General features: G+C 39.4%; 1 protein-coding gene across 4 annotated transcripts in view; it reads left to right on the forward strand.

The window, feature by feature from the left end:
- Positions 1–25388, forward strand: part of LOC107043170 (protein FAM161A) — a 78895-nt gene that overhangs the window by 24353 nt on the left and 29154 nt on the right. For 3 of the 4 annotated variants that reach the window (XM_015264519.1, XM_015264518.1, XM_015264520.1), the window contains one exon: positions 10248–10892. The exons of the other annotated variant lie outside the window; for it this stretch is intronic. In XM_015264519.1, the coding sequence (XP_015120005.1) occupies positions 10248–10892 (645 nt within the window). The remainder of the gene's footprint in view (positions 1–10247; positions 10893–25388) is intronic. 4 annotated transcript variants of the gene reach the window in all.

The raw sequence follows: 25388 nt of genomic DNA on the forward strand, positions 1-25388 counted from the left end.
GCAATATCCATCCCCATCTGCAGAAGAATCGGGTACATACCATCCGGCCCAGGTGCCTTTAGGGATTCAAATGAGTGGATGGCCCATTGCACCCTTTGTGGATATACTATTTTTACTACCAGTGTCCAGTCCCGTGGTTTATAACTTTCCTCAGTCCTTCTGGGCTCCTATTGTGCGCTCCCAGTCCTCGTAAAGCGTGGAAAATGCTCTTCTAGCAGCACTTACAGAGTCTCCTCGAATGTTCAGATATAGCTGCCGTCTGGTTTGACTAGACATCGCACGTTGGCGCTTCCCTGGAGTAACTTTACAAACCTGGAGGCCTTAAACTGACTCTCCATTCTGCTGCTGAAGTTTCTCCAACCGTCACTTTTGGTTTTTGCCAAAGCTTTATTTTTTTCAGTTAGAGGCACTTATGCTCTCCCATGGCCTGTCTTCTAGGTGAATCCACGTGGCAGTTTTTCACCTTGTTCGATGCTTTCCTCACTTGATTCCTCAGATTGGCCAAGATATTATTCCACCAGCTCACCCTCTTGATACCTTTATGAATTCGTACATCACAGTTATTTTCAAAGGGTCGCCTGATCGTTTCTCCTGAGCATATAGCAGAATGCTCCAAATGTCCTTTGTTTTCGTAGTTGCTGGGCACATCTTAAATCTTTAATGATTGCTCCTCTCTATATCTTTGCCAGTTTGTATCCTTTTTATTTGTCCTTGGGATTTGTTCGACCCTGCCCATTACGGTGAGACTTATTTGATTATGATTTGACCTGCAGGGTTCCTTGGATACTCGTCGTGCACATAATCCGCCACACTAGTTATAAAATTGTCAAGTTTAACACCTCTTGTCGTCTGCAGTTCATGACCGCTATTCAGAAGTAGTAGGTAATTTTCCATGATAAAGTTGTATAGGGACCCTATCTTCACCCCCCGCGTTGGTGGCCAAGCGTCCCTATTCTATGGGGAAGTTTGCGTCACAGCCACACAGGAGTTCTGGACCATGGCTTTTTACCTTGTTTATCAGATGCTCCACTTCCGGCATCGTTCGTGGATCTGGGGAGTCATAGGGGAAATCAGCAGATTCCGTTATGAAATTCAAGATTTCCCGTTCCTGCGCTACGAATTTAAACCTGATTTCTACCGGGTCCCCTGCGCTCAGTTATCGTAGGAACGTAGCATCCATGCTTTTGACTAGGATGAACGCTCTTATCTTCTCTCCCTGTGGACGAGTGTGAAATAACTTCCCGCAGCCACCCAGGCCTCTTATAGCTCCACCTATTTGCTATAATTCTTGGATGAAAGCTATGGCTGCCTGCATCCTAGCTACCGTTCTGTTAAATACAGCTGAAGCACTTTTGCTATGATGTAAATTAATCTGGACGATCTCAATCGACCTGTGAGCCATCGAGAGACTCACTTGCCGCCTTCGGTCGATCCGCGCTTCTCACTACGGTTCTTTTCGAGTAACTTTATATTTACTCGTTGTGTCCCACAGTGCGCTCTTAAATTGCAGGCCTTAATACCTGCATCGTCTTGTCGCCGACAAGGGTAGTAAAGTGGGCGCTCGAAGCGTCCTTACTCTCACTACCGTGACAGCAACCCAGCCGGGTTTGATACCCCCCCCCCTCATTCTGTCTGTTCGTGATGGTGATTGCCTCCTGAACAAACATCTTCTCGTCTTCACCACCCGATGGCTTTTTGATAGATCCTCCGGTGACAGCACCCGCAGGACAGAGTCTCCTTTTTTGTGAGTGGAGAATAGGCTTTTGAGCCACGTCCCCGTCTCTTTGTTGGAGCAACCGACTATGGCCACTCCCTCCCTCTCCCAGATCCCTTAGAAAATCGGTGCTTTTGTCCCCTCAGCCGCAGTGCGAAAATCTGGGATTTCAACAGCCCCTTTAGGCCCCTTATTTCCGCTTGGGTCACTTTCTGATCGGGGTAGTTCTCTGGAACCCATTTGATCATGTTGGACGCGGCCTGAGTGCAGGTGTTCAAGATAAAATCAAGCCGAGACTGAAATAAACAAGACGAGACCGAGTAACAAAATTGAGTTCCTTTTTATTCAGCGAAATTACAATTGAGTTTTCTGTTGAGGCGAAGGTACCAGACCCCTAATGCGAATTTGAGTTATTCCAGAAGGCAAAAGTTGAGTTTTCCAGGCGGCAAGACTCAAAGAATCTAAATGTCCTTGAAAAAGTCCCAAGATGGCGTTGCGAGGACAGAAATCCTTTTGACGGTCGAGTAAAGAGCCCAAAAACCCGTAAGGGTTAAGTTGATGGCCTGGATATTCTGCTCTCCCGTATGGGCCTCTGACGTCTGGAGCGCCTGTGTTGGCTGCCGCCCTCCTGCCGGCTATCTGGTTCCTGTCAGCTGTTCGAGTATTTCCGGGATTCCCTAGGTCCTTCTCCTTCTGCTCATTCTCTTCTTCTCCTTTTCTTCTTCTTCTTCTGCTCCTTTTCTCAAATGATGATTTCAAGCGTCTGGCCCGTGGAGCCGAAAATCTCTAGTTTTATAGATAGTATGAGATGCAAAAAACTCTGATTGGCTCGGCGCCGTATGCGATGATAACGCGCAATAACTTATGATTGGCTCGGCGCCGTATGCGGCTGCTCCGATTCTGATTGGCGGAAACCTCAGTGGTGGGGGTAAAGAACCGGATTGGTTCTAATTTTATAGTGGAGAAAGAAATGATTTTTTCTTCGATCGACTGAATCGAATGCTCTCTAAGCATCATGTTTATGGAACAGTAGGTTCCCTTATCAATTTTGGGTTCTTCTCAGGCCACGCGCTCGGTTGATAACTCAACCCTGTTCTCAGGGGTCCGATTCCGATCGCTTGTGACAGTGAAAAGTGAGATGGGAGCTTTTGTTTTACATTGTGTCAACATAGTAAACAAATGACAACCACGTTACTTCTCACTGTCACAAGCGATCGGAATCGGGCTCCTGCACTCTGATTATGGAGTTTAGAGAACCTGAATCCTCATTGTAAAATTCAGGAAATTGTCAATCGAAAATAGAAATTATGTTTTGGAATTGTGACGACGAACGTAGGGGTGCAACAGGGAGAAAAACGGATTAGTAACTCAATTTTCAAGCGAGTTTGTGATGAATATTTGCGAATTGGAGATAGCGCAGCTTTCACGATAATACTTTTTATAGATCGATTTTTGCTCTACAAAGAAGGTTTTTACAAAAAATTCTAGTTGTTGCTTCATTTTCGAGATATTAATAAAAACTAACGTCCAAGAAAAAATAAAATTTTCTTTTTCCTCTATTGCACCCATAAGTTCTTCACAACACTAAAAGAGGGTTTCTATTTCGAATCGGAAATTTCCTGAATTTTACGATGAGAAGAAGAAAAATTGAATAAAATGTGGGAAACAGCATGAAATGAACGATTTAAACTTTCCTTTCGTGATTTTCACGATAAAATTACTCATGACATAGGGCAGGGTGGGGCAAAATGAAACAATGGGGTAAAAGGAAACAGCCGGACAAAATGAAATATGGGGCAAAATGCAACACGAGGGAAAATGAAACAGCGTTGAATTTCAATGTTCAGAAATTCCCGAAATTTTTTCATCTATTTTTAACATCAAAAAGATAATATTAATCATTGTTACTTATTTTAGCTATATTTTAATTGCTTAGGTTAGAGTGATGACACTTTTTAGAATTCTATTTACACTCAGCATTTTAATTGCCTTTTTCCTCCTCTGAATTTCTCTCTGGACTTTCCTGTAGGCTTTGAATTTTGCTGCGTCATCTTCTTTTCGATTAACCCATTGACATAATCTTCACTCATCAACACTTCAGCTCGACCCCGTTTCCGACCCCTGCCCGATTTCTTCACGCTGATGTAGTTCAGAGGTAAGAGTTCCTCAAGAGTAACAGCTAGTTCGTGATTCTCGCCCAACAATGTTCTCCGCGGTCTTGGCAAATTCCCCGTTCCGATTTCTCGTTCGTGTTCCATATTCAATTTCCTTTGTGGCAGTGGCACATCATCTATTTATTTTTATTTATTTATTTATTTATTTATTGTATATAGATCCAATAGCATAAAGCCAATTACTGGATCAAATCAAATATTTCCTTTTTTATCACATATTTAAGGGTTTTAGTTACATATATGTTTTGTTGAAGACAGAGGCATACATGTGGTTTATCCGCATGTTATAACCTATTTTGTTGTTCTTGTGTGTTTTACAAAATTGTGTGCTTTGGCTACAATCTCAGAAATCGGCGAGGCAAATATATCCAAATTATTTCTACTGTACTCGACCAATTTATTCACTGAGTCACATGCCCGATAGAGAGGCGACGATTTGACCAGTCTAGATTTACTCTCAGGCAGATAGAACGGAGCTTGTGATCGCGAGTTCACGCTCAGAGGTTTTCTGATAAGTAGTTGTTTTAGAAGTTGGGGGCAGTCAATGTTCCCCCTCAGTAACTTAATCACAAATAAAATTGATGTTATTGTGTGCCTCTCACTCAGGGACAGCACGTTAAAATGATCACAAAGCTCCGAACCATCACAACCTCTTTCCGGGTAAGTCCCATCTGCTTTCCAGGATAAGAATTTTAAGAATTTTCTTTGTAAGTATTCGATTTTAGCAATGCGCTTCGCATTCGAGGGAGGCCAAATTAAAGCAGCGTATTGCAATTTTGGAACCACTAGGCTGCAGTATAGAGTTTTAATTACATCGATGTTTCTAAGATTTTTACATATTCTGATAATGTAGTTAAGGGACTTTCTTGCAGCTAGTACAATTGTGTCAGTATGTGGTACAAAAATTAATTTTCTATCAAAAATTACTCCCAAATCACGACATTCATTAATGCTTTCAAGTTCCACTCCATTGATCGAGTACACTGTAGCTAGTGGAGTACTTCTACGACTGAATGAGATCTTCTTACATTTGTTGGCATTTAGATCTAGGTGATTCGCCTGGCACCATAAGCTGAATCTAAGAATGATTCAGGATCAACATGGACAGGAGTGGAAGCAGGGACTGAAATGGAAGGCTGTCCATCAGTTTCTTTCTCATTTATTTTTTCTATATGTGCAGTCCCGGTGATTGTAGAATTTGTATATCCCGCATCATTCTGGGGGACTTTTGAAACGAGTGATGAAATCTTCCTGCTGTTTCTATCCACTTCAGATAAAATGCTTATCTTCTGTATGACAAACTCGTTAAACACCGCTACGACTCTCTTCCGTTCCTCCCGCAAAGATTGCGAGCGTAATAGATGAGAAAAATCATCATTGTCATCTCTCGAATCTGGCTGCTTCTCCTGAATTTCCCTAGAACATTCATGTCCTTACACTATGAGTGCTCTAAAAACTGCATTGATGTCATCCCCCTCAGAATCGGAAGAGAATTCATCTTCATTTAGCGATGCCTGCCATGATGGACATAATGGAGGAGAAAAATTGGCAAAAGCAAGTTGACTGAAACTCTGAGATAACTTCTTCTCCACAGATATTTCATTACCAGATTCAGCAGAATTTTTCTCAGAGCGCGAAAGGCTCGGCTCATCTCTATCTCCATTGACAGGGTAAAAATCCTCAAATTCGAACATATCTTCGTCGGATGAGCAGCGACAATACACTCAGCGACAACGAGTTCTTGTTTTGGCTGCTGGAGAATCAGGGAACGAGCTGACTAGTGGACATTAAGATCAAGATCTAACAGCGGAATGGGATTCATCTGAGGAAGAGTCGTAAGGGGAATGACAGTCGCGACGAGTAATGTCAGGTGTAGGACTATTCCAATACATGGAATTATTTCAATATGATATGCCTGGTATTGGATAATCCAATTCTAATTCGTTCTCTTAAACAAATTCCAAAACAACAAGCCCAGACGATCGGAAACCGCTCACTGCATTTGCAGATAAAGATGCTGTGTTGAAAACTTCTCCCAATAGTTCACTGATCTGTTGATGGGTCATAACTCGAGGGGCATTTGCTCGTAGCCAAGTGCTTACTGCGTGCCCCTGTGCCATTTACAATGGACGCATACATGCAACATCCAGCGGTTGCATTTTATGCGCGCAATGCAGTGGAAGACAGATGATGATGACACCGTTAGCGATGGCATACTTCAATAACTCCAAGATGTACTTGTGCGATGGGAGACCATCGCAAATCATTGCGACTGGATGTTCCATTGACGTCCCTGAGAATGAGACGAGCTTCTTGAACCAGATAAAAAATGTTTCTTTATCGATCCAGCCCTTAGGAGTTCTAACAAACGTACTCTCTTCAGGTGCACCGACAGCATACTCCTTTGAAATCGTGGAATTTTGACCGGGATAAATGAACATCGGGGGCATCACATCACCAGCTGCTGATACACACATTTCTACAGTTACTAATTGTCCCTTTTCTTCAGAAGCAAGTGTTCCAACATGTTTCTGACCTTTCCTGGCAAGTATTTTCGGGAGGTGTTTGGGGACGATCATTATAGCGACCTCATCTACATTCCAAATTCTGTCACGACCCAGATCATATTGTTTGATAATCTCTTGGTACAAAGTGAACAATTCGTCGACGTTTTCTTGCGTGAAACGATGTGTTCGGGTGGCAGAAGTTCCTTTAGGCTTTCGAATCAATAATCGATGGCCTCTCTTGATAAAACTCTCTTGTTGAACAGATGGCCAATATCATTCCTCTCTGCTAATTCATATTCGAGTTGCCGAATTTCTTTTGGTGTTATCCCATATAGCTTGCTCTGCCTGAAGAAAATCCAACTCGTAATGTATTTCTCCTGATCTTCTGTGAAAACCGATGTATAAACTCCCAATCCTGGAAAAAATGATGAGCAATTTCATTGAAAGAGTGCTGAGGATGGATATCAAGGAATGTAAAATTGGAATTGAAAAAAAAAAGAGTATACCGAGAAGAAATATTACCTCTGCACGAACCCGACATTTTCTTTTGTTTTTCTATGAAAATTGGAATTGTTTCTCATAAAAAAACATACTTTATTCAATAACATTCATTCGACTGTCAAATTCACATACAATTTTCCCAAAAGTCTCGCTTTCTTTATAGACTCATTACTTCAACTCATCAAAAATAAACATTTACTTTTTTTTTCAATATATTATTTTGTGAAAATAATTTCTCCTACGAAAGCACATCCTCTGAGAAATGGAGGAGATGAGGACAACTCCATCAATATGGAGGACAACTTTGAGAAAAAAAAATGGACAGTTGAAAGATTCTCGAATTTACCTCTTCTCATGACAATTTCCATTGATCCAGAATTCAGATAATCCTGAGTCCATTTGAATACAGTAGGATATGGAACTCTGAATCGAGTAAAATTATTCTTCACGACATGGCGAATTGCTCTTTCCATTTGTTCTTGATTCCATGATTGACGATCTATTGTCCTTGGGCGATCACGCATTGCTGAATTAACTTGAGTGAAAGAAATTTTTTATTCCGGAAATCAATCTTTTGCAATGGTGATGGAAAAAAAGGAATATCAATAATTACCTGAGTTCCGGACTGAATATTCAATGACACTTCAACGATACACGTTCATTGGAATCTCCAATCGTAAAGATACGTGATAAAGATGCTGTCAATAGACTCATTACAAGCCAATAAAATTTATTGTTCTTCCTTTAATCGATTTTGAGGAATTTAGATTCCCCGCGACCTACTGTGCTCATCGAGTCAGTGTGACCGATGAACACACTAGAATCCATAAAATATCGGCCGGCTGCATGACTGAGGTCTTCCATGGTTTCCCTCAGTCCAGGCCAAATCCCAAGTCCTGGGAAAGTCGGCCCATGATAACGCAGAGGGGGGAAACATGCGAGGGAAAAAAAGAGGAGGGAGAGGCAAGCAGGGTGCGGGTGCCAAATCGAGAATTGTACTTCAATAACAACAAAGTAAGAAATGAATAAATAAAAAAAATAGTTTCCTCACTTTTCCTTGATTGCGCTAGGGTACACACACTCTTCCCCCCTCCCCCCTCCCGCTACGCACAATAATACATCCAGAAAGTTCGTTAGTGCTTGATGAATCGAATATCAGTGATTGTTTTGCAGCCACCCTCCATGCTCATTTGTTACCGAGTGAAAAAGTCTTTTTGTCACTGCTGCTACGTTTAGCCCGTGTCGAAAAGTGCCTTTTCGTTTCGTTAACTGTGCCATTTTTCGTTTACTAGTAAACGAAAAGTCTTTTCGTTTACTAGACTACCTCGGGCCGCCAACTTCACACTATACAAATATACTATATTCTCATCATTACTCCTAATAATAAAGATCTGGGAGTACAGTGTGATTCAAAGACGGAAAAAGAACCAGTGACACCTAACCTCCATCTGTCATTCTTTTGTTTACATGAAGAAAAAAAAAAGTTGGAATTGCGTCTAATAGTTATTTCGATTGTTTCATTTTGCCCCACCCGCCCCTAAAAAACTATATTGTGTTCGAAAAATTGAGAAAATTTCCTATGAAATCTATATTTTCGGGGTAAATATGCGTAAAGACTCCACCACTCGCGATTTCTCTGCAAGTTTGTAAGTTGGTTATAAGCATTATTAGAACTATAGCTGTGAAATATTATTTGTCGGAAATGAATCCCATGGGTGTTATGGGCTTAAAAAATCTCACTTACCTCACCGCTCTCTGCGTTACCCAGGACCAATGACGTGGACGTGGCGATGTCTGGTCCCAAGGACAACACATGTTGGTACACAGAAAGACATGGGACAACACAGAGATGAGATGATGCAAGCACTCCAACCAAAACCCCGACTATAGCGACCCAATACACCTCCGCCGCCCTCCATACGGCTAAATTCATTAAAATAAGAAAAAAATTGGTTGTATTATCAGGTGTATCAGTCGGAATCCGTGGGTGGGGTAACGTTGGGTGAATAATGTCTCGCCAACTCTGTAAGGAACATTCCAAACCTATCAGTAAAGTCTATTGAACGTTTAAACAAGTACTCACATAGATATTCATGGAAGTGGCTCCGCTACATAATTCATGAATTTCTGAAAGACGCATGTTTACCGTTGAACAGATATTTCGCTACCGACGGGTATCGTAAATCCTGTATTATTACTTCGCAAATTACGGCGGCCCGAGAAGATGTGTCGAATTCGAACCCAAGGAATAGCCTTGAAGAATGTAAACATCCTTTTGTTTCTGGTCGCATATCATTTTCCGACATTCCTTTTAGCTATAAAACTTGCATTCCGCTTGTTAAAATAGTTATTAGTATGATATTTATTTTAAAAAATGTGCGGTGGAGCCTTTCTACATACGAGATCGGCCACGCGTGCTGCGCACGCGCCATCTCCTCTCCACACATAGTGGCGCTCCAGTTTCAGTCCTACGCTTACGCTTATTCGAGATTTTCGAGATCGATTTCTTTTCTCCTTTTTACGATAGGATTTATCCTTTTTACTTGTATTTTATAATGGGAAAATAATAATAATACCAAAAATCTTGAGAGAATATTTTAGGTCGATATTTGGTGGAATCGCTTATATATATTAAATTATTGTGGACCAAACTGAAACGTTCATCATCAATTCAAAAGCCTAATATCTCTGTTTATATTCAAAGATGTCAAGAATTCGGCTAAATCACAAACGTGTCGAGTAGATCACATACGTATGCTTGTAGCAAGCCGTGGGGTTAGCGAGGGGGCAACAGGGATTGGATCTGGTATATTTGGAGTTGAATTTCTGTGAATTATTATCATTAAAAATATGGTTTTTAAAATTGTTGATTAGTGTTATTAAGTGACGCTGCCTTACCTGAAAAGTTCACGTTTCGGAGCAGACTAGTATGCATAAAATTCAAAGGACATGCGTGAAATGAATTTTCGTGCTTGGCTTCATGCACTCGAAATTTGCTTCCCATACAGCCTTGAACTTGACGTACTCCGTGGCAAACCAAAAATAGTATTTTTCGACACAGTGACGAAGCACATTTTTTGTCACGACGGTCGTGAGCGGCTTTTTAGCACGCGCAACGTACGTGAAATGAGGCTCCACGAACTGAGTGACAAAAAAGCACTTTCATCCCACTGCCCTAAAAGTGAACTCGGGAGGTATTGAAAAAATGAAAAAGTGCAACTTAACGTACTTGTAACACAGCATACTATAACACACCGCTGAGTAGAACATGTACAGTTATATGCTTGCAGTTGCCTGTTTGTTTTTTCTCATCGATTCCCTTCCTCCCAACATTATCATCTCCATTTTCAGAGATAATAACGCAAAATTTATAAGTGAGGTGGGCCTCCCACCCTCAGATTTCCTTGACGACTCCAACAAAATCAAAGGATCATCAAAAAAACGTCGAATTCGTCCGATTCCTCTTGCCTCCAGAATCCCCCTGTATGATAAACTCCTGGCAGCTAAGGAAGAGCGGAGTAGAATGATTCGAGAAGAGTCCGCATGGAGTCTCATGTCTCAGGTGAAACCTTTCTACCTCGAATGTGACCGTAGAGCAATCAAGAGTATGAGCAGATCAACCCCAGAGCTACCAACAGGAAGAACAAAATCTCCTAAATTTAAAGCTAAACCAGTTCCTAATCATTTGTTCGGGACTCAAGTGTACGATCGAATGCTCGAGAACGAGTATTTCAGGCAATTACAAAAGAAGATCAGAGCGGCTGAGCTGATGAAATCTTCTTCTTTACCTCCCTCGATGGCTCGACGAGAGAGAATTAAATCGGCTTATGTCCCGAGAATGAGGAATTGTGTGAATCAAGAGAGTAAGAGGAGTGAGGAGAGTTTTAGAATGTGTAGCACTACTCCGCTGACCTCTGAGCGGTCCAGATCAGCTATGACTGATACTTCAGTAAGGGGAAATAATTTAGCGGCAATTCTACGGTGCCAGGCCTCACGGTAATACGCATGAATAAATTTAATAGAAAAACCTAGCGAATTCGACGAAAAATGCCTTTAGTGTTTGGCCGGTTCAATTGAACAATTCCACAGCTTTACGGCGCCTTTCTTTTATAGAGAATGTCAAATAGAAACAATTTCAAAAGAAAAAATAAGTAAAATTCCATCTTCCTGTACAACATTTTCGATTGAGACATTTCCTATAGGAAATCCTGGATATGAATTTTCTAAGTTTTATCCGCTCTGTTTCTCCTTTTTTCATTAATAAAAACAACAAAAAAACAAAAAAATTGAGCCGATGAATTTTTATAGAAAATATCGGAATAGAATAAATTGCATAGAAAAATCGAATTCTATTGATTTTTTCAATAAAATTTTTTTCATTTAACATTGCTATCGAAAAAAAGGCGCAGATAAGCAGCGGATTTTTTCAGTAAAACCGACTAAGAATGAATACAAATTTCAATACAATTTTCTAGCGAATTCGCAAGGCTTTTCTGTGAATTGTTTCTGTATGTAAATAATTGCAGTGGAATTTTAAATGGAGAGTATCTTGAGAAAAATCCAATTTAGGAACATTGTGAAAAGAGCTTTCTCATGATACCTGCCTGAAAAGTTCACTTCTCGGGACAATTTACTCTGGATAAAGCGTCAGTTTGCCGGATGGCATGTGTAAAGGAAATTCGACAATGAACGCAACGCAGGCTTGACGCAGCGCTTGCAATTGTTCAAAACAGTCGTTCAACTGTTTTCCGATTTTTTTGACAATTGCACACGTTGCGTCAAACCTGTACTGCGTTCATTGTGGAATCTCCTCTAAATACAGAGGTCGTGCATAGTAATATATTTCGTCATTAGGGGGAAAAAACGTTTGTGGCGAATATGTGTTTACAGTATGTATGACGAACAATATTAGTAGATGTATAATGCGGGTTGTGGGCCAACGATCTGGCGGAGACCTGGTCAAAAGGCCCCCGAAAGGGGGGTCGGGTGGGTGGAAGGGTTGAGTAAGTCGCGGTTTAATTCGCGGGTTAATCAATTTAATTCGCGGGTTGATTAATTTCATTCGTGGATTTTTCGCTCAAATGGGGCTCTATCGACGACTTGATCAATCCACCCCCGCGAGGGGGAGGGTGAAAGGCTTGATTAATTCAAGTGTCTTTGTTTAATTAGCGGGTTAGTCAATTAATTCGCGGTTTTGGCAATGTATCCTCGACCTAGTCAATGCACCCTCTCGAGAAGGTGGGTGAATTAATTCGCGGCTTGCGGTTTAATTACTGCGTTCATTGTGGAATCTCCTCTAAATACAGAGGTCGTGCATAGTAATATATTTCGTCATTAGGCGGAAAAAAACGTTTGTGGCGAATATGAGTTTACAGTATGTATGACGAACAATATTAGTAGATGTATAATGCGGGTTGTGGGCCAACGATCTGGCGGAGACCTGGTCAAAAGGCCCCCGAGAGGGGGGTTGGGTGGGTGGAAGGGTTGAGTAAGTCGCGAGTCGCGGTTTAATTTGCGGGTTAATCAATTTAATTCGCGGGTTGATTAATTTCATTCATGGATTTTTCGCTCAAATGGGGCTCTATCGACGACTTGATCAATCCACCCCCGCGAGGGGGAGGGTGAAAGGCTTGATTAATGCAAGTGTCTTTGTTTAATTAGCGGGTTAGTCAATTAATTCGCGGTTTTGGCAATGCATCCTCGACCTAGTCAATGCACCCTCTCGAGAAGGTGGGTGAATTAATTCGCGGCTCGCGGTTTAATTAGCGTTGTTGATTCGCGCGTTGATTAAATAGCGATTGAACAAATCTGTTCATGGTCCAGCAGACCCCCCCCTAACGCTTGAGATGACCTCAGACGTATCATATCCGCTGACCACATGGTATCATTTGACATTTTTCAAACATACTCAAACTTGAGATTTCCGGTACCTTGATGTTTCCTACCCCACTTCATGGGAAACCGTTGTTTATAATGATATGTAATTATTCATTTATTTAAAAAAGTGATGGGTACAGGAGTGTTGTTTATGTTATATATTTACATTTCTGGTACTAAAAAGTCAGAGTCATTTTTTTGTTCACATTTAATGCCAAAGCCCACATCCAGTAAACCACATGTGTTCAGCACATGTCAACATAATAAAATTTAACAGAGATATTTTCCAGATGTTGATTTTCCAGGAATGCATTGTTGGTCTTTGTTAATAATTTTCAGAGAGCACCTGATTTTTCCATAGGTCACGTGATAGTTTCTGACCAATCACATAACATTTTTCTCACATAGATACGTCCATTGAAAATATGTATATAAACTGTGACGTAATTTTCGGGGTATCACGGACGCCCGGTCCACGACACAGCCCTCTGATACCCAACCCCCTGAAATGCCAAAAGTTGAGCGCCAACACGGTTCCGACCAGTGACCAGATCGTAACGTCGGCCCATTTAAAATTGTACAGGATTTGGCTATAAATAGCCAAAATCTGGCAACCCTGGTTCCGACTAGCTCAAAACGTAGAGATGCGTGTTTGGTTACTGAAAGAGCTTAGACTAAAGATGTGACTGGGTTACGTAAATTAAAACAAATTAACTGTCGGAGAATTCACAAAACTTAATAAATTCTGAAAACTCAATGCAAAACAAATCCATCCATTAAACAATCCCCTTTTCGCTTTTCTATCGTTCAAATAAATAAACAGGCTAACTAGTTACAGAAAATCACATTCGTTAATAAAAATAAAAGATTCTGACATGAATTAAAAAAATAAATGAATAAATAAGTCCTAAAGTCACGATAATTCAAAAATTCGAAAAACAGACTAGTTGGAGTAAACGATCAGAATCTAAATAAAGTCAAAGATGTTCACGTGAATCAAGACAACACAGAAGAACGTTTGAAAACGAAATATCTCGGTGACGAGTAAAACTGGCGAGCAAATGACTTAATCGAGACAATAGTCAGTTAAACTATCCAAGGTCACGAGACTTCTAAAATTCCTAACATTCAATGTCCTTCAAAAATTCACCGACACCAAGAGCGTTCGTTTCAAAATTTTCCCCCAAACGCAGCACTAACATCCATCAGAATTTATTCCACAATATTCACAAATATCTCAATAACTTAAATAAAGTAACCCCAATAACGAGAGTCTGTTCGCAACCGAATTAAAATAAATTAATTTCGACAAGCCACGAGACCCCTATAATATTGGATCATTTTAAACGGAAAATTTGTCAAAAATAAATGCGAATGCGAACGAACACGAACGAGAGTTTCAAACAATTGGGAATTTCACGATTCAAAGGAAAATTATTCATCGGGCAGACAAGATCTCATCTCAAAACTAAAATCATACAAATCCAATGCAAAGTTTCTCGCGAGACGTAACTCGAAAAAAACTCTAACATGTGCCCGAGACGCCAATGATCAGAGATCCTGCCCTTACAAAATCAAAATTAATTAGCCACCATGCCCACCAGAGTCCAGACACGAAACAACTCGAAAACCCAAAGAACTCCCGGCTGCATGGCAATGATCCAAACGTCCCAATAAATCTCGAAAACCCGATGAACCAGAGACCCAAAAGGCACGCTGAAGTCCAACATGGCTTCCCAAAACGGCATCTTACGAAAATCGGACAGACGTGCGAAACAACCGCACTCTGTCACCACCAGAAATGATCGCCCGAATTAATACAGGTGTCAGCGCGACCATCAATTGCGCGGCAATAAATCCCATTGGCCCCCGCATTACGACCATTAATCATCAATTATCATTGGTCCCAATTTTCCACGCGTGCGCGTCACCAAATTCACGCCTGCGCATGACAAGAATACGCTAAACATTCACGGATTACAGCAATAGTAAATTACAAAATATTAATCCGAAATTTTGATCGACTCATACATAACGATTTCTTCCTTCTGGAGATTCAAAGTTGATTAAAAGATGCCAAATCGCAATTCAACGACATGGCACGACCCAGGTGATAGCGTTATCTCTCTCTGACGTAGACCCGTTTTTCAATCTCCAAGACGTCCTGTGGCCTCAGCGCTTCAATTTCACGATTAAATGTCGAAGCTGTACGTGACCCAGCGGATACTCCAGATTCCATCGGTTTCGACGGAGCAATGACGATGCCAAAATCCCTCGATATCCCTCGAAGGCCACCGAAATACAATACAAAATGAGTCAATAAAACATAAAAACTTTTAAAATGACTCGTTGTTGTCAGGTGACTTCAGGTCTGGTGGCGACTGAATTAAAAACCCGAAATAAATCACGTGACGGTCTACAAAAGCCCATGAAATGACTTGTAACGAAAATATCACGTTACAAAACAAAACGTCCGTCATTTCCCCATCAGTTGTACGGTATCCGTTAATCTAGAACAACATGGATTTCGAAACGTGCAGGAGACTTTTGAATTCTTTACAAGAAAATTATAAGCTGATCCCGATTCAAAGAAGACCAGCAGAAATTCAACAACAGCTTAATAATATCAGGCGTCATGTGAGGGAAGTCATTCGACTTTTCAGGGAGCTCCCCAAGATGTGGAGAACCTCATCAACTGCTGTCATTGGGCTCTAGGAAGATTGAACGACGATCCAGACAAGCAATCGCGAACATTCTATCTGAAGTCCTCCGTTCTGTTGCTTGAAGTTTCCGACGCCGGCTGGAGTTGTGCCTTGCTGTTAATGACGGTAACGTCGAACATCTTCTGTAATTACTATTCGCAACACCTATACGAAGACACCTGTACCGTATGTGGAATAGAAGTTGTAAGATAGTCTTAATAAAGATATTTTCCGTTAATTTGATTTTCGTACGATTATTCACATGAAAACGATGACGTCATCGAAAAATATGGTATGGTTGAACTTTTCTCGGCGAGACGAACAACTTTTGTAGGGGTGAAAAATATTGTTGTCATTAAAAAAAACTGACTTTATGCTCGTAGCATAGAAACATAAGCAATGGGGGCCTGGACTCCATCAGCACTAAGTTTCCCTCTCCGAACCCTACAACTTGTATTTGAATAATTTTGCTGTTCCTCCCTTCTTACAAGAGATATTGAGCCGTACTGTTTCAAATGGGACACCCTGTATATCATTTACCAAAACAGTGGAAAAAACAAAAGTACACCTGAGATTCATTGACTCATTCCGGTTTATGGCAAACAGCATTGATAAACTAGCATCATATTTAAGTAAAGAGAAGAAAAACATTATAGCTGGTTACTACACAAATCAACATCTTTTCAATCTTGTCACACGCCAAGGTGTTTTCCCATATGAATACATAGATAATTGGGAAAAATTGAATGACCGACAATTACCACGGAAAGAAGACTTCTATTCTCGTTTGAACGATGAGGACATATCAGACAGAGATTACAGCCATGCATGTAATGTATGGAGAAATTTTGCGATCAATATACTTAGTGAATATGCCGATTTACATTTAAAAACTGATATATTGCTGTTGGCGGACACTTTCGAGAACTTCCGAGAGAGTTTCACATCATACAACCTGGATCCTCTTTATTACTATATTGCGCCAGGCCTCGCTTTCGACACAATGCCAAAAATGACTGGAGTTCAGTTGGAATTATTCCAAGATGCTGAAATGCTCCTTTTCATCGAGAAAGGTATAAGAGGCGGACTGTTACAATGCTCAAACCGATATGGAAGAGCCAATAATCGATACATGGTAGATCAATATGATCCTGAAGAAAAGAAGTCATACTTAATGTATCTAGATGTAAATAATTTATATGGAGCAGCAATGAGTCATTCTACCTTGTGGAAATTTCAGCTGGATGGAAGACTGGGCTTCATTCGATGTCCAGGACATTACAGATGATTCAAAGATCATGGTTTCTCAAAGCTTATGGTTAAAAAAATATATTCATCTCAATACAGATCTCCGAAAGAACTCAAAACGACTTTGAAAAAAATTTTTACAAGCTTATGAACAACGCAGTGTTTGGGGAAACGATGGAGAATATCCGAAAACAGCTCGATATAAAATTGATCAACATATGGTCGATGGGGTGCTGAACGTTTAATCGCTAAACCGAATTTCCATAGCAGTATTATTTTTGATAAGGATTTGGTAATAATTCAAATGAGTCGTATAAAAATTAAATTCAATAAACCAACATATGTAGGTTTCAGCATTTTAGATACTTCCAAAACATACATTTACAATTTTCATTATAAATATGTACAAAGTACTTTCAAGGATAGAGCAAAAATTATTGTACACAGATGCAGATAGTCTTATTTATGATTTTAAAGTAGATGATATTTATAAAGTTATGGAAGATGATATAGATAAATTCGATACATCGGATCCCCAGAAGATAATGTACATAATATGCCTCTAAAGAATAAGAAAAAATTAGGTTTCATGAAGGATGAGAATAATGGTAAAGTGATGAATGAATTTGTAGGACTATAAGCGAAAATGTATATTTTTAAAGTGTCTGGTGAATATCGGGAAAAATCGCGTGCCAAAGGAGCTAAAAGATCAACGTTGAAACATATCACATTCGATGATTATAAAGCATGCTTGGAGCAGCATAAAAATGTTTGGATACCACAAAATATGATCAGATCCATCAAACATGATGTATTCACGATCAATCAGACGAAACTAGCTCTAAGTTGGCACAATGATCAGCGCATCCTCCTGCCAGATACAACAGATACTTTACCTTACGGATTTAAAACTAATACAATTGTATATAGCTTGTAGTGGAAAAAGAGAAAACATGAAAAAAAAAATTTTCAAAAAAAAAGTCTTTATTCAATAAAATTCCTCATACATGAGTCTCCTTAATCCACCCAATGCTTATAATACCGTCGTCATGCTCTCTCAAAACTAAAAAAAGTAATAATGCCAAATTACGAATATTCCCAGTGCTATTGCTAGAAACGATACAGTAACAGTTGATTGCTCATCTGTTTTACACCTATGTAAAAATTCATCTAGTTGTAAATAATACTCGGGAAGTAAGTCGATGTATTTTTGTACTATTAGTGTAACATTGAGGCTTCTAGCAGTGGTGTATTCCGCTGATATCTCCACAAATTCTTAGCACCCAATCATCGTTGCATAAGATGTAAAAACTTCACATCCTGTTTTGACTTGAAGAATCCCTGTACCTGAGATATGTAATATCTCTCCACTCACCCCCACATGAACCATTCATCTCCTCTCTCCCGGGCACAGAGTAAAGCCAGCCCTTTTCAGTTTGCTTCCAATATGACTCAAAGATAGAACTCAATTTGATATTACAATCAGCAAGAGGTGATAGTTCTCTACCAGTCATAAACATTGCAGCCTCACAAATTGGTTGAGATGTAGCATCATAGAATGGATACTTGAGTTTACAAATTATAATGATGAACATCTGTGGTCAAGCATTCGGCAATGTCCGCGAAGCGTGCCAGGGTATAATGATGTTGACTAAGCAGTCGATAGTCCTCTCGAGGTTGAATGTACGGTGACCGTTGGCGGCGGTCAAACACTTGAACTGTAGGATATGGATATATGTTGTACAGGTAGTAAACTGTTGGCTTCAACAGTGAAATATTCAGCACTTCAATCAATTTCCCCTCATGAAATCCAACATTGGTCTTAGAAATTTTCATCAATTTTTCAAAGTGCAATTGTTCACTCGACAGAAGATAAACCAATAATCGATCCTGATTCGTTTTGATAAAATGATTGACGCATTCTCAAGTATCTCAGATGTGAATAATTCCGGGTGAACCACTCCCGCCTTCGCTAAATACACAGCATCGATAATTGTCTGCAAAGTATACTGATAATTGTCCAACTCCATTGTCAAATGATCAGTCCAATCTCTCATTCGATTCATCATTGTATGATATGGTTGTCCATAAAAAGTCCCATTTTTTCCATCTCCTCGATGAGCTTGATAGCGTCGTGAAGAGCTGTGAGACTTATGGCAGTTCGATTTTTCATTTGATCAAGTTCATCATGCAGATGATACAATCCTGTTTCGATTATATGGATTTGAGCACCACCCTTATTAGGATTTCCTATAGGAAATCCTATGATAATACTCAAATCCTATGGAGAATTCGATTATTTGGATATCCTATAGGAAATCCTATAGCATTTTTTCATACGTGTCCGGATGAACCCACGACTTTCGCCTCTTAGGATTGTCGTAAAATATCCACTTTTCATCCCAAGCCACAATTTTATGTAAAAAGTCTTTTTGTTTGAATCTGGTCAATAGGCACATGGCAATTTCACAGCGTCGACTTTTGTTTTCTGAAGTAAAATGATGGGGCACCCAAAGACCTTCCTTCTCTATCCTCCCAATTCTTTTTAAACGCCTCGAAATAGCTGATTGAGTCACTCCGAAAGTATCAGCAAGCTCCTGTTGTGTTTGACAGGGATTTCCATTGAGTAGATTGTCCAACTCCTCGTCCTCAACTTTTCTTGGTTGCCCAGGACGTTCTTCATCCTGAAGAATGTTTCCATCCCGAAATTTTTTAAACCACTTTTTACATGTGCTATAATATACAGCGCTCTCTCCCAAGGTCGAACAAATTTCTTGTGCTTCTGCAGCAGTTTTTCCAAGTTGGACGGTGAAAAGAAGGGAGTGCCTCAAGTGCGACGAAGAACAATGACCTGATGCAATCGAATCCACAAGGGAATAAAAACCCGTGAATTCATTGCCTCTTGACCAGTTATTCGACGAGTCTTTAATTATCTTCTTTATATTTTATATTCACCTGATACCTTCAGTATCAGACCGAGTTCTTATTTATTTAATAAATGGTTAATTAATCGTTCAAAACCGATTCACAATAAAGAACACTATTTCTATTATCTAGTCGTGTGTGAATAATCCCTATATTGAACCCATCTGCTGGGGTCCGTAACAGCTGCTTGTCAAACGACATTTTTATTTACTGTTTTTTGAGGCTGTGTTAATCGGACCACAGTCAGACTTAAGTGGTTTGATAGCTCACAGATGGCGCTTCAAAACGCCCTTTATTGCGAGAAAATTTGTTAATTCAAACAGGTGTTTTAATCAACTTAATCTAGGGGCCGAGAATTGAGTCATACACCTAATAAGTTGCGAGACGCCACTCCGCGGTTGGGAAGCGTGCTCTTCCTGCTACTTCATAATGCAAATCGCTTTGGCTATGAATTCCGGTGTTTAGGAAATCCACAGCCTGACAGAGTATCACCGAGAGGGCTTGTAATACAATAACCTTCACAATCATGTTGTCTAGCTCAACAAACACACTAAACTGATTATTTTGAAGATGAACTGTGGATAATATAGCTCTCACTGCCCCCTTCTCCCCCTCCCACTTTTTTTTATCGTTCAATATTTATCCAACTGTTATGCCTGTCATCGAATCCCAGCCATTTAACATAATGTCAGTTTCCATTTTTTTTCAAGACTTTTTCCACGAGATATACATCTGGATGTTTCGTCTTCATTAATTCTCCCTCATAGGAGCTGCCACTAATTAATTCATTTTTATAATCCTTTAGCTTATATATGATTGGATTGGTGTTATTAATTTCTCGAATAGTGAATATTTCAGTGGTCCAATTGGGTGTATAACTTTACTCAAAGACATGTTTTGCTTTACTTATGCGAACTTTATCACCGACTCGAAATTTTGGTTTTCTACTTCTCACACAAAAGTCTGCGTAAATGAAATGAATTTTTTTGCATTTTCTGTTGTTACATCAGCAAGCTTCATACCAATAGTTCGATGTATTCTATGGTTATATTCGCGTATGAACTCTGGTAACATATCAATCCACTTGTAATTTCCACGCAACTTGAACTGTAGCTATATTTTACTCTTCAATGTTCGATTGAATCGTTCACATTTGGATGCCTTCAAATTACTGAATGTGGAGTATAAATTGATATTGTTAAATAAAAGCCCCATTTAAATAATAATGACTTTATTAAAAGGAATTGGGGCGAATAAATAATAAAAAGAGCATGAATTAAAAAGACATGTTCGCGGAATAAGACAAAAGATAAAAGAATGACGAGACGAAAAGAGACGATCGTAAGTGAAGGGGGTTGAGAGAGGGGAAAGGAACAAATACGCAACAGTACTCCCTCTCTTGAAAAGTTGTCGCCCCAACAACAACGCGACTGTTAAAGGCAATTGTAGTAATTACTAGCTGAAAAAATACTCCAGGTGTCTGGGGTCTTTAACCCAACTCTCTTTCAAAAACCCAGATGAAAAATACAGGAAAGAGAGGAGGTTTGACTCGAAATAATTCATTTGGTCTTCACGGGAGATTTTTCTTCCTTCCAACGTGAGCTTCCAACGAGGTATTCCAAGATGAGGTTTTAGATGACTCCCAGATACATCCAATGGTGTAGAAGGAACATTGAGGATTCAAACTGAAAAAGGAAGGGTTGGGGAACGCCACAATTCAATTGTTCAGAATAAACCGAAAACATTGAAAAGAAATAACAATCGATTCAAGTATTCGCAGGGTGTTCATTGTTGACAAGTATTCCATGGTAATACATTGTCATTTCTAATCATCCTGGGGATGAATAATTGGAAGAAATAAATCTTCTGAGATTAGCTATGGTCATCAACTAAAATCAGGGTAATTATAATGATGGGAATACTTGTAAAGAATGATTACTCGTTGAAAGGGGCAAGCCGGTTTATATGAACGACCTTCGGCTTGGAATGAGTAGATTTCTGAATTCGGAAAACTACTTCGTTCAGTTTATCCCTGATAATAAATGGACCATCCCAGTCCCTCTATAATTTAGGGCATTTCCCTTTGATTCTTTTAGGGTTGAAAAACCATACTTTTTGTCCTGGAGTAAAAGACAACATATGGGTCTTCAAATCGAATCTCGATTTCATCTAATCACTTTTGAATTGACAGTGATTTCGAGTTTCATCATGAATTGAATCTAACTTTTCTCTCAACTCGATTACGTAATCAGAGAGATTGTTGTAATCATTTTGAGGAGGAATTTCACGAACCAAATCCAATGGGCTTCTTAGTTCACGGTCCATCATCAACATGGCAGGTGAAAATTGAGTTGTGCCATGCTTAGAGGAACGATACACCAATAGGAAAAATGGGATTCATTTGTCCCAATGTTTTTGATTAAAATTGACAAACTTGGCTGAATAAATGAGTAATGTTCGATTGAGTGGTTCCACCATACCATTTGACTCGGGATGAAGAGGGGTTGTTCCTGTCTTATGAATTCCAAGAGAATCCATGATTTCTTTGAATAAGGATGATTCAAAATTTCTACCTTGATCAGAGTGAATCTCGAGAGGCACACCGAAACGAGAAATTACTTCGCGGATTAAAGCTTCAGCAACTGTTCGAGTTTGGTGGTCTGGAATTGGAACAGCTTCGGGTGATCTCGAAAAATAATCACTAATTACGAGAATGCAGCGATTTCCAGAAGATTTTGGAAATGGTCCTAAAATGTCCACTGTAATTCTCTCGAATGGGAAGCCAACGTTGTAAATTCGAAGCTCGCCCTTGGTTTTGAAATGTGGACCTAATTTTGAAAAACAAATCTTGCATTTTTCACACCAGTTCTCCACATCAAATTTACAAGTTGCCCAATAAAATTTCTCGCGAATGTTATTCAGTTTCGTTAATCCCAAAATGACCACCACCAGGTGAATCATGAGCAACAGAGAAGTTTTTGGGAATAGTGTCTCTGGGGACTACTACCTGGAAAACAAATTTTGTTTTATCAGGTGATTCCCAACGACGATAGAGGATATTGTTCTTATTGCTCTTTCCAACGAATCCCAATCTAACAGATAAATCTTGAAATCGAGTCCTAAATGCGAAATTTCACACCAATCAGGTCGATGATTTTTCTCTTTGAATTGAATAATCATCTTGAGAGCTTTATCTCCATTTTGTAACAGAACCCAATCAAATTCATTATCTATTACACACTGAGTGACGAAAACTAATTTCTGAGAAGAATTCTCATGGAAATTAGCTTTTCAAGGGTTTACAAGAATACGGACGTCATGAGAGGGCGTCAGCATTCCCGTATAAACGTTCCGGCCGATGAGAAATGTCGAAGTCATCATGGAAAAGTACTTTTAACCATCGAACAATTATTCCTTGTAGATTTTTAAAAGAAGTTGACCATGTAAGGGCTGCATGATTCGTGCGGATGAGGAAATTACGTCCTAATAGATAATGAGAAAACGATTCAACTGATTTAATGACAGCGAGTAATTCTTTCCTTGTAACACAATAATACTTTTCCGCGCTATTTAAGTTACTAAAATAGCCGATTTTTTTTTCTTCACCGGATTGTACTTGTGAAAGAACAGCACCGATCGCAAATTGAGATGCATCGGTATCTAGAATGAATTGACCGTCACGGATTGGTAGACAAAGGATAGGAGGAGAAATGAGAAGGGATTTGAGTTTATTGAACGAGTCAACACTCGAAATTTATATTCGATTTTTTTTTTGAAATTTATTTTGAGTTTCGCTGTAGTTAACCTTTCAAAAATGATACGCAGATTACAAAGATGATCTTCAAATGATCGACCGAAAACAAAGATGTCATCGAGGTAAACAAGACAAATTTTTCCTATGAGCCCTTTGAGAACTCGATACATGACTCTAACGAAAGTCGCGGGTGCGTTGCATAGTCCGAAAGGAAGAACTTTAAATTGTCACAACTCATTTCCGAAAACGAAAGTTGCCTTTTCCCAATCTTCCGCATCCATCTCGATTTGCCAATAACCACTCTTTAGATCGATAGAGGAAAACCAAGAAAATCCTTGAGTTGAATCCAAAAGATCATCGATACGGGGAAGTGGCATTACGTCCTTTTTGGTTATCATATTCAAGAGCTGATAGTCGATACAAAAATGAAGAGAACCATCCTTCTTCAAAACCAAGACTATAGGGGAACACCATGAACCGAAACTAGGCTCAATAATGTCCACCTCTTTCATCTCCTGGAGTGCTTCAAAAGCCCTGCCACGATAATGAAAGGGAATACGATGAGGACCCAATTTAATTGGCTTGGAATTCCTTATATTTATTTTGTGTTTAATTTCTGAAGTTTCCTAGGTCTTTATTATTTTTGGAAAAACAATTTTGAAATTCAAAGATGAATTTTTTGCTTAGAATGGTTTGTTTTTCGTCCAAGAGTTTGATTGATGATTCAGATAATTTCAATAAATGTTCTGGAATAATTATTTAGATGTCGGATTTGACACTGTTTCGATAAATTGAAACAATTTTCTGTTCGGCATACAGATTGAACTTTCGCTTAATTACAGTTTGGAATTCACGTAACAGACCAGAGGCTGAAATGAAATCCAAACCAAGGATGCAATCAAGATCGATATTCGCGAAAACGGCATCAACAATCACGACAACATTGCTGATAGAAATGGTGACTTTCTTAACAGCAACATAATTCAACTGAGAAACGCCCGCAGTGAATATCGAATATAATTTATGAACCGATGGTAACGAATTCAAATTAAAAGAGAATTATCTTGGATTGACAATCGTAATATCGGAGGCAGTATCAATAATCATTGAGCACTGATGATCGTTAATGCTTCCATACATTTATAAATGTAAATTTGATTTTGGATCAGGGGAAATCGTATGGTAACAGGATTTGTATGGTGACCTCCTCCAAGTTGACTTCATCTAGTTTAACTGAGACGAGTCTATGTGCAACGGAAGGGAAGAATTCTGTTCACTCGGAGACACGATGAAAACTGTCGAGGGTATGGGGGAATTGGTTTCAGTGCGGTTTTGAGTAAAAAAACAATTTGTACGTTGATTTCCGTATTGGTTAGTGTTTTGAGTCTGTAAATTAGTTGATGAACGTTGATTTTGGTTGTTACGATTTCCATTATTCACGTTCATATTGGATCTTTGATAGAAGTTACGATTATGATTGGAATGATTTGGTGAAGAATTCTCATTAGAATTCTTATTGAAATGTGAACCCGGATTTGAGTTACGACCTTTACGGCATTCATTGGCATAATGTCCAGGATTTTCACAAATTGTGCAGATAACATGCCGTCGATTAAATGAATTCAATTGATTTTTATAATTATTCTGAGGTCGATTGAAAATATTCTCCGATGGATTATTATTTTGATTAGAATTGGAGTTCTGAATTTGTTTTTTATTCCCGACGATATTGTGGACGGCTTGCATTTCTAACGCGCGTTGAAGAGCTAACGTAAAACTTTCAAAATGCTCTAAGCGCAGGGCAGTTTCGATTCGACCGTTATTCAATCCGTTGATAAATTGTTCGCAGGCAATTTTATCTTTGAAAGATTCCGAAGCGTCGTAATATGCAAGACGAGTCAATTTTTCCACGTCTTCTGCAAAAGTTTTTAAATTTTCATTTTTTTGTTGCACGCGAGCGCGTAATTGTGAATGATATACGTGGTA

The sequence above is a fragment of the Diachasma alloeum genome, unplaced genomic scaffold (genome assembly GCF_001412515.2).
Source record: "Diachasma alloeum isolate Michigan unplaced genomic scaffold, Dall2.0 Dall_scaffold_00550, whole genome shotgun sequence".
Taxonomy (NCBI): domain Eukaryota; kingdom Metazoa; phylum Arthropoda; class Insecta; order Hymenoptera; family Braconidae; genus Diachasma; species Diachasma alloeum.